Below are 16209 nucleotides of genomic sequence, written 5' to 3' on the forward strand. Positions count from 1 at the left end.
GTCGAGCCTCGAGGTGATGAGGGCATGAGTGACTGTGAGCAGTGACTCCCGGTCCAGATAGGGCCGCAACTGGTGCACCAGGCGAACCTGGGCAAACGCCCCCCTCGCCACATCTGAAAGATGGTTCTCTAATGTGAGCTGTGGATCGAGGAGGACGCCCAAGTTACAGACCCTCTCTGAGGGGATCAGTAATCCCCCCCTTGGGAACAGGGTAAGATCACCTCTGGCCCCGTCCATTTTGGCAACTAGAGACTTCCTGCCATTTATGGTTGCTGGAGGGGTGGGGTGGGGGGTGCAGGGCTATTAATCTAGCATTCCTGTGCTATGGACAAATCCTCTCTAATAAAATAGCGTTGTGACTTAAAATCCAGGGACAGGTGGACAGGATGAAATGCACACAGAACTAGGAAATGAGGGCATTTCTTAGAAAAACCCACAAACAAATTAGCCGGTAGGGAATAACTCTAAATTTAAAACACTTAGACCCGGGAGCACGTGGAGAACGGGATGCCATCTGTTTGCGAGGTTGTTTAGAGTCACTTTGTTAAATGCACCAAGTGGTGAATAAACACCACTTAAGCCCCGGGTAGATGGCCACGGGAGAATAAAAGGGACGAGTTACAATAGAGGAACAGAACTGGGCTTTTATTTATGGTCAGCCCTGGGCAGGGATTAAACTGAGAGCGGTTCGGAGTGGTTGCATTCAACCGATTCGGGAGAACCGGTGGTGGCGACCTGCAGGTGGGCCTGTCCAATAGCATTTAGACCAGGGATGGTGAACCTATGGCATGGGTGCCACAGCTGGCACACAGAGCCGTATATGCTGGCACACACGCCATTGCCCTAGCTCAGCTCCATGTGAATACTGACCAGTTGGTTTTCGGCTCACACAGAGGTTATGGGAGGGTGTTCTTGGCGTACAGAGGGCCTCTGGGGGAATGTGGGAGGGCATTTTGCCCTCTCCAGGCCCCAGGGAAGGACAGAGATATAGTTTGTATGGAGGGATAGATGGATAGACAGATGGATATAGAGATACATAGAAAGGGACAAACACAAAGACAGTGCAGGCAGGCGGTAGGGAAAGCAAGTAGGATGCTTGGCTGCATAGCTAGAGGTATAACAAGCAGGAAGAGGGAGATTGTGATCCCCTTATATAGAGCGCTGGTGAGACCCCATTTGGAATACTGTGTTCAGTTCTGGAGACCTCACCTACAAAAAGATATTGACAAAATTGAACGGGTCCAAAGACGGGCTACAAGAATGGTGGAAGGTCTTAAGCATAAAACGTATCAGGAAAGACTTCATGAACTCAATCTGTATAGTCTGGAGGACAGAAGGAAAAGGGGGGGACATGATCAAAACATTTAAATATATTAAAGGGTTAAATAAGGTCCAGGAGGGAAGTGTTTTTAATAGGAAAGTGAACACAAGAACAAGGGGACACAACCTGAAGTTAGTTGGGGGAAAAATCAAAAGCAACATGAGAAAATATTATTTTACTGAAAGAGTAGTAGATCCTTGGAACAAACTTCCAGCAGACGTGGTAGATAAATCCACAGTAACTGAATTTAAACATGCCTGGGATAAACATATACCCATCCTAAGATAAAATACAGAAAATAGTATAAGGGCAGACTAGATGGACCATTAGGTCTTTTTCTGCCGTCAGACTTCTATGTTTCTATGTTTCAGACAGTTAGAGATGGGTAGATGAATAAATAGAAAAATAGAGATAGAGATAGGTAAGAGATAGACAGAAATAGAGGTAGATAAATATATCGAGATGGATAGAGATACAGATGGATGGATAGGTAGACAGACATAGAGATGGACAGAGGTAGAGATGGATGGATGGACGGATAGACAGACAGATAGATAGAGATGGACAGAGCTAGAATTGGATAGACAGGTTAATAGAGATAGAGATCTGGCCATCAGAATCACATCATAAGTACCCGCAGAGTAGATTCACTAAGTCGAGGACTTCTTGCAAGGCAAGCAGGGCCCTGGCCAGATGCCAGAAGACAGCCGAACCACTCCCCCAATCACCACCTCTGGGAGGAAGCACCTACCAGGAGCAGCTGCAACAGCAGCACCAGCACAAGCAGCAGGGGTTGCCCCGTCGGTGGTTGCTGGGCCTCCGCAGTGCAGCCGGAGAAGTCTCATGCTGGGACATTGGAAGGGGTCTGCCCGGGTACGGCGGCTCTGGGTACTGCAAAGGGGAGGAGCCAGAGAGAGAGGGTGAGGAACCAGGCACCTCGGCCAGCAGGCTCCATAGGAGGCCACTCTTCTTTCTTTCTTTCTTTCTTTCTTTCTTTCCTTCCCTTCCTTCTTTCTTTTCCCTTCCTTCTTCCTTCTTTCTTTTTCCCTTCCTTCCTTCTTCCTTCTTTTTCTTCCCTTCCTTTCTTCTTTCTTTTCCCTTCCTTCTTCCTTTTTCCCTTCCTTCCTTCTTTCTTTTCCCTTCCTTCCTTCTTCCTTCTTCCCTTCCTTCTTTCTTTTTCCCTTCCTTCCTTCTTTCTTTTCCCTTCCTTCCTTCTTCCTTTTTCCCTTCCTTCTTCCTTCTTTTTCTTCCCTTCCTTCCTTCTTTCTTTTCCCTCCCTTCCTTCCTTCTTCCTTTTTCCCTTCCTTCTTTCTTCCTTTTTCCCTTCCTTCCTTCCTTCTTTCTTTTTCCCTCCCTTCCTCCCTTCTTTTCCCTCCCTCCCTCCCTCCCTTCTTTGACTTGTGGCCAATCACCAGGAGACTGTGAGTGCTAGCTCCGCCTTAGGCATGAAAGCCAATTGGGTGACTTTAGGCCAATCACTGTGCAGGATCTAGGTTGCATGGGTGAAACTATTCCCCGCCTCCCCCTAGCTCCACTGCCATTGGCCCAGGGGCCCAGAAAAGTTGAGGACCACGGCCCTACAAAGAACAGTTTGAAATGCTAACCTGGTTTCGTGAATGACCAGAGTTCGGATCTGGGTCCTTATTTTGAGCCCAACGGCCAGCCAGATGTCCCCGTGGCCCCGGCCCGGCCTAGGGGAATTGCAGTTTAGGGAGCAGCCCCTGTGGAAAGCAAAAAAAATATCACAGTGGTTACAAGAGACAACTTTTCCAAGTCCCCATGTTCAAATTAAAACTCAGGAGAATGGTGGCATAGAAACCAAACCAAACCAAACCAAGCCAAGCCAAGCCAAACCAAACCAAATGAATGAATAAATAAGACTTGCATTAGAAAATTATAATTAGAATAACTGAGCTGGAAGGGACCTTGGAGGTCTTCTAGTCCAACCCCCTGCTTAGGTAGGAAACCCCACACGACTTCAGACAGATGGTTATCCAAAATCTGGTTAAAAACTTCCAGTGTTGGAGTATTCACAACTTCTGGTGGCAAGCTGTTCCACTAGTTAATTGTTCTAACAGTCAGGAAGTTTCTCCTTAGTTCTAAGTTGTTTCTCTCCTTGTTCACCTTCCACCCACTGCTTCTTGTTCTAACTTCAGGTGCTTTGGAGAATAGGTTGACTCTCTCTTCTTTGTGGCAATCTCTGAGATATTGGAGCACTGCTATCATGTCTCCCCAGGTCCTTAATTTTTTTTAAAAAAATTAAAATCTAAATATTTATTCCAATGTGATAAATACATTACACAGACAAAAACGTCATTTACATGTTATCAGAAAAAAGCACGAGAATAACATTGCATAAATGTACTAGTCTCTAGAATGTATCCATCTTCAAAAGTATACAGTGTTCCCTCAATTTTTGCGGGTTCGAACTTCGCAGAACGTCTATACCACGGTTTTTCAAAAATATGAATTAAAAAATACTTCACGGTTTCCCCCCCTATACCACGGTTTTTCCCGCCCAATGACGTCATATGTCATTGCCAAACTTTCGTCTACCTTTAAAAAACATTTTTAAAATAAACTTTAATAAACATGGTGAGTAATATTTTTATTTATTTATCAGATTTGTAGGCCGCCCCTCTCCGCAGACTCGGGGCGGCTCACAGCAACAATGATACAATGTAACAAATCTAATATTTAATTAATTAATAACCCCAATTTAGAAACCAATCATACACACTAGCGTACCATACATAAATTTTATAAGCCTAGGGGGGGAGGGAAATTGTCAATTCCCCCATGCCTGACGACAGAGGTGGGTTTTAAGGAGCTTACGAAAGGCTAGGAGGGTGGGGGCAACTCTGATATCTGGGGGGAGTTGGTTCCAAAGGGTCGGGGCCGCCACAGAGAAGGCTCTTCCCCTGGGTCCCGCCAAACGACATTGTTTAGTTGACGGGACCCGGAGAAGGCCAACTCTGTGGGACCTAACTGGTCGCTGGGATTCGTGCGGCAGAAGGCGGTCCCGGAGATATTCTGGTCCGGTGCCATGAAGGGCTTTATAGGTCATAACCAACACTTTGAATTGTGACCGGAAACTGATCGGCAACCAATGCAGACTGCGGAGTGTTGGTGTGACATGGGCATATTTAGGGAAGCCCATGATAGCTCTCGCAGCTGCATTCTGCACGATCTGAAGTTTCCGAACACTTTTCAAAGGTAGCCCCATGTAGAGAGCATTACAGTAGTCGAGCCTCGAGGTGATGAGGGCATGAGTGACTGTGAGCAATGAGTCCCGGTCCAAATAGGGCCGCAACTGGTGCACCAGGCGAACCTGGGCAAACGCCCCCCTCGCCACAGCTGAAAGATGTTTCTCTAATGTAAGCTGTGGATCGAGGAGGACGCCCAAGTTGCGAACCCTCTCTGAGGGGGTCAATAATTCCCCCCCCAGGGTAATGGAAGGACAGATGGAATTGTCCTTGGGAGGCAAAACCCACAGCCACTCCGTCTTATCCGGGTTGAGCTTGAGTCTGTTGACACCCATCCAGACCCCAACAGCCTCCAAGCACCGGCACATCACTTCCACTGCTTCGCTGACTGGACAAGGGGTGGAGATGTAAAGCTGGGTATCATCTGCATATTGATGATACCTCACCCCATGCCCTTGGATGATCTCACCCAGCGGTTTCATGTAGATATTAAATAGTAGGGGGGAGAGGACCGACCCCTGAGGCACCCCACAAGGGAGTAACCTAGAGGTCGACCTCTGGCCCCCCACTAACACCGACTGCGACCGACCAGAGAGGTAGGAGGAGAACCACTGAAGAACAGTGCCTCCCACTCCCAACCCCTCCAGCCGGTGCAGAAGGATACCATGGTCGATGGTATCGAAAGCCGCTGAGAGGTCAAGAAGCACCAGGACAGAGGATAAACCCCTGTCCCGGGCCCGCCAGAGATCATCCATCAGTGCGACCAAAGCAGTTTCCGTGCTGTAGCCGGGCCTGAATCCTGACTGTTGAGGACCTAGATAATCGGCTTCTTCCAAGGACCGCTGGAGCTGGAGCGCCACCACCTTCTCAACAACCTTCCCCATAAAGGGAAGGTTGGAGACTGGTCGATAGTTGTTGAGAATGGCTGGGTCCAGGGAAGGCTTCTTGAGGAGGGGGCGCACAAGTGCCTCCTTGTAGGGATCCGGGAAGGACCCCCTCCCCAAAGAAGCGTTGACAATCTCCTGGACCCAGCTCCGTGTCACCTCCTTGCTGGCCGAAACCAGCCAGGAGGGACACGGATCCAGTAAACAGGTGGCGGAACTCACAGCTCCAATGGCCTTGTCCACTTCATCAGGTGTCACCAGATCAAACTCTTCCCAGACAGGTGGACAAGTACGTGCCCCAGTCACCTCGACTGACTCATTGTCAGTCGACTCTGCATTCCAATTGGAGTCGAGGTCCGCTCGGATCCGAGTGATTTTATCAGCGAAAAACGTGTTAAAATCCTCGGCACTACTCTGCAAGGGCTCCCCAACTCCCCCCTGATTAAGAAGGGAGCGGGTCACCCTAAACAGAGCGGCCGGGCGGGATTCCGCTGATGCAATCAAGGCGGAATGATACGCGCATCTTGCCGCCTTGAGTGCCACTTTGTAAGTCTTAACATGTGCTCTTACAAGTGTTCGATCGGATTCGGACTTACTCTTCCTCCATCGCTTCTCTAGACGTCTCTTCTGGCGTTTCAACTCCCGGAGCTCCTCGTTGAACCATGGAGCTCTACGGGGTCTAGTGCCGCGGAGAGGTCGCAACGGCGCAATCCGGTCAAGAGCCTCTGCTGCAGCCTTGTTCCAGGCCTCTGCGAGAGACTCCGCCGAACTGTGTACGAGTGTATCTGGAATAACCCCAAGCGCCTTCTGAAAGCCCACTGGGTCCATCAGGCGTCTGGGGCGGAACAGCTTAATCGGTTCCGCCTCCCTGCGGGGAAGGATTGGAGCCAGGAAGTCAAGCCGCAGTAGAAAATGGTCCGACCATGACAAAGGCAGCACTTCTAAGCCCCTTAATCTCAGACCATTACTCAGTTGCTCAGAGAGGAATACCATGTCGGGTGCATGCCCCCCCTCGTGAGTCGGACCCTGTACTACTTGGGTCAGGTCCATGGCTGTCATGGTGGCCATGAACTCCTGTGCCAGTCCAGAGGTTTCGCCGAGCGACGGCAGGTTAAAGTCCCCCAAGACAATAAGTCTGGGGAACCCCACCGCCAACCCGGCTACCTCCTCAAGTAGCACAGGCAGGGCTTGTGACACGCAGCTGGGAGGCAGGTACGTGAGAAACAAGCCCACCTGAACCCCTAAGTCCAACTTCACCAGGAGGGACTCACAACCCGCAATCTCTGGAGCAACGAGTCTACGCAAGCCAAGGCTCTCCCTGGCTATAATAGCCACTCCTCCCCCCCTTCCCCGGGGTCGAGACTGATGCCATATCTGAAACCCGGATGGGCAAATTTCAGAGAGAGGAACACCTCCCTCTGAGCCCAGCCAGGTTTCAGTAACACATGCCAGGTCGGCCTCCTCATCCAGGATCAGATCCCGGATGAGGAGAGCTTTATTTACCACCGACCTGGCATTGAGTAGCAGCAGCTTGAGCCCGGGGCCAGAATTACACTCATCACCAGTGCCCAGGATTGGGTTCACAGAGCCGGAACAAGGGATCGTTATTAAGCAACGATCTCTCGTTCCCCTGGAACGGCTAGCTCTGTGACCCCCGCCATATCTGCCTCTCCCCAGCAAGACCGGGATATTCCGACCCTCTGCCACCCCAGATATCGGTGCCCCCTCCCCTCCTGCCTCTCCAGTGTCAGGTAGGCTAATCAAATCATTCATACCATTATCATTTGTTTCATCTCTACCAAAATCCCACCCAGCCCACCCATAACAATCATTCATTTCATACATCTTATCACAACCACTCCAATAAATTAAGTCCCCCTTCCAATAATTAACTAAAATATTAATAACTAAAAAACTCTATATAAAATACTATTAATAATTAATAAAAAACAGCAAATTAGTCTAAAACTGGAATACCAAATTACTCTGAATTACTCTTAAGATCATAAAATTATTATTATTATTTAAAAACTTGGTAAAATACTAAAGTGCTAAGGTTATAAAGTGCTAAAAATATAGGGAATCATTAAAGTCAATTGTCCATCAGTCAGCAGTACAGCACCAGTTCTAAAAGGTGAGTTCTGGGGAAAAGGTTTCAATGTTCAGGGAAAAGTCCTAAAATATTGTTCTTCAGCGTCTTTGGTGTCAGCCACTGTCAGTATCTGGATGTCAAGATACAGTGGTAAGGTGGTCTTCTCAATGCTGGCCATAACCATTGACCAGTGCTGTAAGAGTTCAGGCTCTTTACCTAGGTAAGAGTTGTCCTTGGTTCTTCCCTCTCTATGGAAACTCCAATTCTCGTCAAACAACCCAGTCACCCTCCGACAGCCATCAGACCTGCTGGGCAGCATTTCCGGCTCATCTCCTCCTCCGTGGTTCTGCACAGCTCGCAAAACGCCCCTAGGCAGCTCCCACATGGTCCCGGCATAAACGGCATGAGAGGCACGAACAATTGCAAACTCTTTGACCTCTCCTTTCACAGCAGCTCCACTCTCCACTTCAATCATGTTCGTCGGCAGCTCGAATTTCAGTAATGAGTGACGGTCCCTCCGATGCCAGGCGCCCCCACCATTTGGCAGTCTGACATCCCAGGCCCGTCTAGACCGATAAGCCAAGGTTAGTGAAGCGGCAAATGACAGGCAGTTCAATCAGGCAGCCGCTGTTTTTCAAGCCCCAGCTAGTCGTGCTGGTCGGCTCTCCGATGTCTCCAGCGTCTCTCAGGAGCAAACAAACAGATCTTCCGAGGCAGAGGCTTCTCCTTTCTCCAAAACTGAGCTGCTACCTACGCTAATTGTTCCTATACAGCTGATGTTATCGCCAAAATCTAGCGGAGCAGCGGATGTAAATGTGTTAATACAGGGGCAGTAGATGACAGGCAGCGGCGGCTCTATTTAGCTAGTGGCCGCCATTTTCCGGGCCCCAGCTGATAGCCTGTGATAGTTCCGTGGGGAAGGCAGAGCAAAGCCCCGTGGAACAGGGGACTCGGGATCTTCCTGAGCGGAGGGTGCTCACCTTTCCGGACTGCGAAGGACCGCCGAGCTAGGTAGAGATTTCCTATATTTTTTGATGTTTTTTCGCCGTAGTCCGGCGGAGCAGTAAACCCCCCCTCCTTGCTGCCTCCACCGGAACCGGAAACTAAATAATCTAAATGGTTGCTAAGGGAATGGGAAATTGTAATTTAGGGGTTTAAAATGTTAAGGGATGGCTTGGGATACTGTTCATAGCCAAAAATAGTGTATTTACTTCCACATCTCTACTTTGCGGAAATTTGACTTTCGCGGGCGGTCTCGGAACGCATCCCCCACGAAAATCGAAGGAACACTGTACTCTCTAAATACATTGATTAATTCCTTCAACCTCCAAAGTAGACTTAAAATGAGATGGCTCAGGCATTCCAGGATCTGCACTTCTCTTAAAACTTAAATACAATGGTACCTCTACTTATGAACTTAATTCGTTCCGTGACCAGGTTCTTAAGTAGAAAAGTTTGTAAGAAGAAGCTATTTTTCCAATAGGAATCAATGTAAAAGCAAATAATGTGTGCGATTGGGGAAACCACAGGGAGGGTGGAGGCCCTATTTCCTCCCAGGAGATTCCGAGAGGGCCCCCACGGAGTCTTCTCACTGCCTTTTCTGGCCCTGCTTCCTTCCGGGAGATTCCTAGAGAGGTCACATAGAGGTTTCTCACTGCCGTTTCCAGCCCTGCTTTCTCCCATGAGATTCCTAGAGAGGCCCCACAGAGGCTTCTCACCGCCTTTTCCAGCCTTGTTTCCTCACAGGGGATTACTAGAGAGGCCCCACAGAGGCTTCTCACCACCTTTTCTGGCCCTGTTTCATCACAGGGGATTACTAGAGAGGCCCCCCAGAGGCTTCTCACCGCCTTTTCCAGCCCTATTTCCTCCCAGGGGATTCCTAGAGAGGCCTCATGGAGGCTTCTCCCTGCCTTTTCCAGCCCTGTTTCCTCACAGGGGATTACTAGAGAGGCCCCACAGAGGCTTCTCACCGCCTTTTCCAGCCCTATTTCCTCCCAGGGGATTCCTAGAGAGGCCTCATGGAGGCTTCTCCCTGCCTTTTCCAGCCCTGTTTCCTCACAGGGGATTACTAGAGAGGCCCCACAGAGGCTTCTCACTGCCTTTTCCAGCCCTATTTCCTCCCAGGGGATTCCTAGAGAGGCCTCATGGAGGCTTCTCCCTGCTTTTTCCAGCCCTGTTTCCTCGCAGGAGATTCCTAGAGAGGCCCCATGGAGGCTTCTCCCCGCCTTTTCCAGCCCTGTTTCCTCCCAGGAGATTCCTAGAGAGGCCCCATGGAGGCTTCTCCCTGCCTTTTCCGGCTACAGTTTCGGAGGCTCGGGTTTGTAAGTGGAAAATGGTTCTTGAGAAGAGGCAAAAAAATCTTGAACACCCGGTTCTTTTTTAGAAAAGTTTGTAAGTAGAGGCGTTCTTGGGTAGAGGTACCACTGTAAAGCACAACAGGGATGAAGCTAACCACTTTTGAAGAGGTGCTGAAGTTGCGGCTTCGCTTCCTTGCTTAGCTTCAGCATGGTGACGGCGGTGATCAAAATTAGCAGAGGCGCTTTGGTGGTGATCAGAAAGGTTCCCTATTCCTTCTTTTCATTAATCTAGTGCTGTGGTTCTCAACCTGGGGGTTGGGACCCCTTTGGAGGCCGAATGACCGGTTCACAGGGGTCGCCTAAGATCATGTGAAAAGTCAAATTTCCCCTGGTGTAAGGAATTAAAGCTTCTATTCTGACGCCTTGGAACATATTTTTACAATCCGACCAATCAGGCGCTTACAGTGGAGGTGTCCCTCTAACCATCCTGCCAATCAGCTTCAAGCTCTGTTGAAAGAATTGGCGCTAGACTTATGGTTGGGGGTCACCACAATGTGAGGAACTGTATTAAGGGATCGTGGCATTAGAAAGGTTGAGAACTATTGATCTAGACCTACCCAGTTCCTGCAACCGTTCTTCATAAATTTTAGCCTCCAGTCCCCTAATCATCTCTGTTGCTCTTCTCTGCACTCTTTCTAGAGTCTCAATGTCCTTTTTCTACATAGTGGCGACCAAAAGTTAATTCACTGTACGGTGGCACCTCTACTTACGAACTTAATTCATTCCATGACCTGGTTCTTAAATAGAAACGTTCTTAAGTAGAAGCAATTTTTCCCATAGGAATCAATGTAAAAGCAAATAATGCAGCAGTGTGGTTGGGCGGTAGGAAAAGCAAGTAGGATGCTTGGCTGCATAGCTAGAGGTATAACAAGCAAGAAGAGGGAGATTGTGATCCCCTTATATAGAGCGCTGGTGAGACCCCATTTGGAATCCTGTGTTCAGTTCCGGAGACCTCACCTACAAAAAGATATTGACCACATTGAACGGGTCCAAAGACAGGCTACAAGAATGGTGGAAGGTCTTAAGCATAAAACGTATCAGGAAAGACTTCATGAACTCCATCTGTAGAGTCTGGAGGACAGAAGGAAAAGGGAGGACGTGATCGAAACATTTAAATATGTTAAAGGGTTAAATAAGGTCCAGGAGGGAAGTGTTTTTAATAGGAAAGTGAACACAAGAACAGGGGGATACAATCTGAAGTTAGTTGGGGGAAAGATCAAAAGCAACATGAGAAAATATTATTTTACTGAAAGAGTAGTAGATCCTTGGAGCAAACTTCCAGCAGACGTGGTTGGTAAATCGACAGTAACTGAATTTAAACATGCCTGGGATAAACATATATCTATCCTAAGATAAAATACAGAAAATAGTATAAGGGCAGACTAGATGGACCATGAGGTCTTTTTCTGCCGTCAGTTTTCTATGTTTCTATGATTCTATGAAAGAAATAAAAGCTCGGAATTTGGGTGGAGGGAGGAGGAAGAGGAGGACAGTCACTGCCAAAGGAAGAAGGTGAGGTGAGAGGAACTTAAAAAATCCAAAACTTTAAGGCTTAAAAAAAAAAGAGGGACTCTGAGGCGGTGATGAGGAGCATGCGCCTCCAATACACCCGGCGCGAGGCTGCTTCCCATAAGAACCTAAGAAGAACCCTGCTAAATCAGGCCAAAGCCCATTGAGTCCAGCATTCTGTGTCACACAGTGGCCCACCAATTGTCCATGGGGATCTTGAGCAGAAAGAGAAGGCAAGACCCTCCCTTTCCCTCGAGCCCCAACAAATGGTACCCAACGGAACCCTGCCTGCCTCAACCAACATAGAGGCGGCACTTGGACATCCATTTCAATAACCACCGATACACTTGGCATCCATGAATCTGTCTAATCCTGCCTTGAAGCTATCAAGGCTGACAGCTGTCATGACCTCTTCTGGAATTGAATTCCATAAACCTATGACCTTCTGGGTGAAGAAATATTTCCCTTGATTTGTCCTCACTTTCTTACCTACGAGCTTTAGGGAGGGCCCCCTCCGTCCTAGTATTGTGTGATAGAGAAAATAATTTTTCTCTATCCACTTTGTCTATCCCATGCATGATTTTACACACTTTGATCAAGTCACCCCTTAAATGCCGTCTTTCAAGGCTGAAGAGACCGAGGTGTTGCAACCTGGTTTCATAAGGGAGATGCTCCATTTCCTTGATCATTCTTGTTGCCCTTTTTTGCACCTTTTCCAGTTTTATTATATCCTTCTTGAGGTGCGGTGACCAGAACTGTACACAGTACTCCAAGTGTGGTCTCACCATCGATTTGTACAGAGGCAATACAACACTTGCCGACCTATTTTCGATTCCCTTCCATCGCAAATTCTCTCGTGACCTCTGATATGGCTTCATGTACCACCTGTGGCATGTTTGCCATGGGTTCACCATCATGGTCCTAGTCTCTTTGTGATGTTATACACTTCGATCAAGTCAAAGAAAAGAAAAATCCAACTCAAGAGAGCACCAAGGATCCCTAATTTAAGCATAATCGGAACACCAATCCATTCCGTTTAGCTATCAACTGTCGTCTTAATTTTGTCAAGGGAGATACTTTCAGCTTCCAAATGCAACTTTGAAGGTCAAACTTTAATGCTGCATCGTAGGAGGAAGCCACATTCGCTCAGTGACTGCACGATTCCCATCACAACTGCAGCAATTCGCTTAACAACAGTGGCCAAAGACGCACCTTGGTTTTTGGGGAGGAAAATAGGGAAAAGGATCTATTTACCAAATATTCATCTGGGTAGCATCCTTAGTCTGGTCAGTTTCAGCACCTTATTTTATCCCCTGGTTAGGGCTTTAAAAAAACCTTATTTGGAGAGAGTAACAATGAAAGAGCTTGCAAGCCAGTAAAAGCTGGGAACATTGTTAGAAGCTGGTTAGGGTTGGAAAGAAAAATTCTGAGCAAATAGAGTAATGAAACAAACTGCAAAGACTTAGGGCTTGGAAAACATTCTTCGCAGAGAATAAATGAAAGAGCTTGCAAGCGCTATAAAAGCTGGGAACATAGTTAGCACCTGATTAGGGCTGGAAAGAAATTTACTTGGAGCAAGTTAGAGTAATGAAAAAAAACTCTGCAAAGACATAGAGATTGGAAAAACATTCTTCGCAGACAGTAACAATGAAAGAGCTTGCAAACAGTAAGAGCTGGGAACATTGTTAACACCTGGTTAGGGCTGGAAAGAAACTTACTTGGAGCAAGTTAGAGTAATGAAACAAACTCTGCAAAGACTTAGAGATTGGAAAACAATCTTTGCAGAGAGTAACAATGAAAGAACCTGCAAGATAAGAGCTGGGAAGATCGTTAGCACCTAGTTAGGGCTGGGGGGGAAAAGCTTCAAAAAAACCTCTAGAGTATAAGATGCACCTGAATTTTCAGCCTCTTTTAGGGAGGAAAAAGGTGCAACTTATACTCTGAAAAATACGGTAATTGGGTAAAGTTCAAGGAACCCCTGTCTCACTTGGTCAACTCTTGGGCTCAATTGCGCTCCTAAGTCAAGGGATAGTTCTATTTCTTTTGCCTGTTTAAAATATAATAAGATATTTTATTTTTAAAAGATATCTAATTCCACTGCAGCCAGGAAGAAAAACAGATGGGTTTTGCATTCAGCCGTAGCTCAACTTTATTCAACAGGCTCCATTCAGCCATTTCGGGAACGGTTCCCAGATCTCGAGGGTAGCGTAGCTAGCCAAGTAAAGAGGTCAGTGCGGCTCTCCGTACACACAGGTTGCTTGGAATCTTTTTGGCTTTTCAAAACGATTAATGCACAGGCAACAACAGTGAGAAAGTCTTCGAAAGACAAAAAAAATAACAAAAATGTCCAGTCGCCTCTTGAAAAAAGAACCTTTGGGACAATTATGGACTTGAATGTCTGAGAATGTTTACGGACGTTTAGCTGTACAATTTGGGATGAACAATTTTTGTTCATCAATTGTTGTGAGCCGCCCCGAGTCTTCGGAGAGGGACGGCATAGAAATCTAATAAATTGAATTGAAATTGAATTAAATTGAACAGTGTGGGAGTACATAGAAACATAGAAGACTGACGGCAGAAAAAGACCTCATGATCCATCTAGTCTGCCCTTCTACTATTTCCTATATTTTTATCTTAGGATGGATATATGTTCATCCCAGGCATGTTTAAATTCAGTTACTGTGGATTTATCAACCACGTCTGCTGGAAGTTTGTTCCAAGCATCTACTACTCTTTCAGTGAAATAATATTTTCTCACGTTGCTTTTGATCTTTCCCCCAACTAACTTCAGATTGTGTCTTCTTGTTCTTGTGTTCACTTTCCTATTAAAATGTATGTATGTATGTATGTATGTATGTATGTATGTATGTATAATCAGGTCCATTCCTGTTGAGTCTTTCAAGTCCCAAAAGCTGTCACAGTCTACTCAGGTGCTCCCAACAGGAAACACGGCCTGATGAATGAATTCTACTTTATTGTCAGTAACAAAATATTGCCGGTCTGAAAGTATGAAACTAAACCAAGAAATTTTGGAGTAAGATTCATATTTTTAATATAGGGGAAAAAATCTTAAAACAAAGATGAAGATAAAACCTGAAATTTTTCTTTTGTGTTTTATTGGAAAAAGACTTTTAGTAATAAAAAAAGGAACTTTGATATGATATATGTTGATAGCAGCAAGAGTATTGTAGGGCCAAAAATGAAAGGACGTTTTCAAGGACGAAGGGTTGTGGAAGCCGATGGGAATTGGCATAAATGTCTAAATTGATTGTTTTGTTTAAAGAAAAGTATATAAGAATAGTGGTACCTCTACTTACGAACTTAACTTGTTCCATGACCAGATTCCTAAGTAGAAAAGTTTGTAAGAAGAAGCAATTTTTCCCGTAGGAATCAATGTAAAAGCAAATAATGCGTGCGATTGGGGAAACCACAGGGAGGGTGGAGGCCCTGTTTCCTCCCAAGAGATTCCTAGAGAGGCCCCACAGAGGCTTCTCCCCGCCTTTTCCAGCCCTGTTTCCTCCCATGAGATTCCTAGAGAGGTCCCACAGAGGCTTTCCCCTGACTTTTCCGGTTACAGTTTTGGAGACTCGGGTTTGTAAGTGGAAAATGGTTCTTGAGAAGAGGCAAAAAAATCTTGAACACCTGGTTCTTATCTAGAAAAGTTCATAAGTAGAGGTGTTCTTAGGTAGAGGTACTGTATAAGTCTAAATGCTATTGCCATCAGTGTTTGTTTGTTTGTTTATTTATTTAATTTATTTATTTAGTCCAATACACAATGAGAGTTTCAGTGGGTATATGTATAATAAAATACATGATGAAGGTTATAGAGGAGATACTCATAGTAAAATATATCTATGAAAGAATAGAAAAGAAGATATAGTAACAGAACATATCAATGAAATAATAGAAGAAGAAATATAGGAATAGAAGAAAGGAATAGAAGATATAGGAGAGCAATAGGACAGGGGACAGAAGGCACTCCAGTGCACTTGTACTCGCCCCTTACTGACCTCTTAGGAATCTGGATAGGTCAACCGTAGATAATCTAAGGGTAAAGTGTTGGGGGTTTGGGGATGACACTATGGAGTCCGGTAATGAGTTCCACGCTTCGACAACTCGGTTACTGAAGTCATATTTTTTACAGTCAAGTTTGGAGCGGTTAATATTAAGTTTAAATCTGTTGTGTGCTCTTGTCTTGTTGTGGTTGAAGCTGAAGTAGTCACTGACAGGCAGGACATTGCAGCATATGATCTTAGAAACATAGAAACATAGAAGATTGATGGCAGAAAAAGACCTCACGGTCCATCTAGTCTGCCCTCATACTATTTCTTGTATTTTATCTTAGGATGGATATATGTTCATCCCAGGCATGTTTAAATTCAGTTACTGTGGATTTACCGACCACGTCTGCTGGAAGTTTGTTCCAAGCATCTACTACTCTTTCAGTAAAATAATATTTTCTCACATTACTTCTAATCTTTCCCCCAACTAACTTCAGATTGTGCCCCCCTGTTCTTGTGTTCACTTTCTTATTGAAAACACTTCCCTCCTGAAGCTTATTTAACCCTTTAACATATTTAAATGTTTCGATCATGTCCCCCCTTTCCCTTCTCTGTCTTCAAAAAGGTAGTAAAATCAAGTTTCACTCATCTAACAACTGCCTTGTTTAGCAACATAAATTCTGGTCCTAGGTCATGGGCTACCTGTATTGAACATCATATTATGTTTCATGCAATTATCTTTCATTCAGACCAGGGAAGATTGAAGACTTTAGTTCCTAAGTAAACAGATATTTATCCTCAATATCTTCTTTAAAAGATAAGGTACAGGATACGAAGAG

The 16209-nt window shown here is 46.0% G+C and overlaps 1 protein-coding gene across 3 annotated transcripts in view; it reads right to left on the minus strand.

The window, feature by feature from the left end:
- The window catches only part of RGS19 (regulator of G protein signaling 19), a 59490-nt gene that overhangs the window by 12808 nt on the left and 30473 nt on the right, over positions 1 to 16209 (minus strand). For all 3 annotated transcript variants that reach the window (XM_070748772.1, XM_070748770.1, XM_070748771.1), the window contains exons 2-3: positions 2926 to 3042; positions 2073 to 2212 (exon numbers count right to left, since the gene is read on the minus strand). In XM_070748772.1, the coding sequence (XP_070604873.1) occupies positions 2073 to 2176 (104 nt within the window). In that variant the 5' untranslated portion in view covers positions 2177 to 2212; positions 2926 to 3042. The remainder of the gene's footprint in view (positions 1 to 2072; positions 2213 to 2925; positions 3043 to 16209) is intronic.

The sequence above is a fragment of the Erythrolamprus reginae genome, chromosome 3 (genome assembly GCF_031021105.1).
Source record: "Erythrolamprus reginae isolate rEryReg1 chromosome 3, rEryReg1.hap1, whole genome shotgun sequence".
NCBI classification, from domain to species: domain Eukaryota; kingdom Metazoa; phylum Chordata; class Lepidosauria; order Squamata; family Dipsadidae; genus Erythrolamprus; species Erythrolamprus reginae.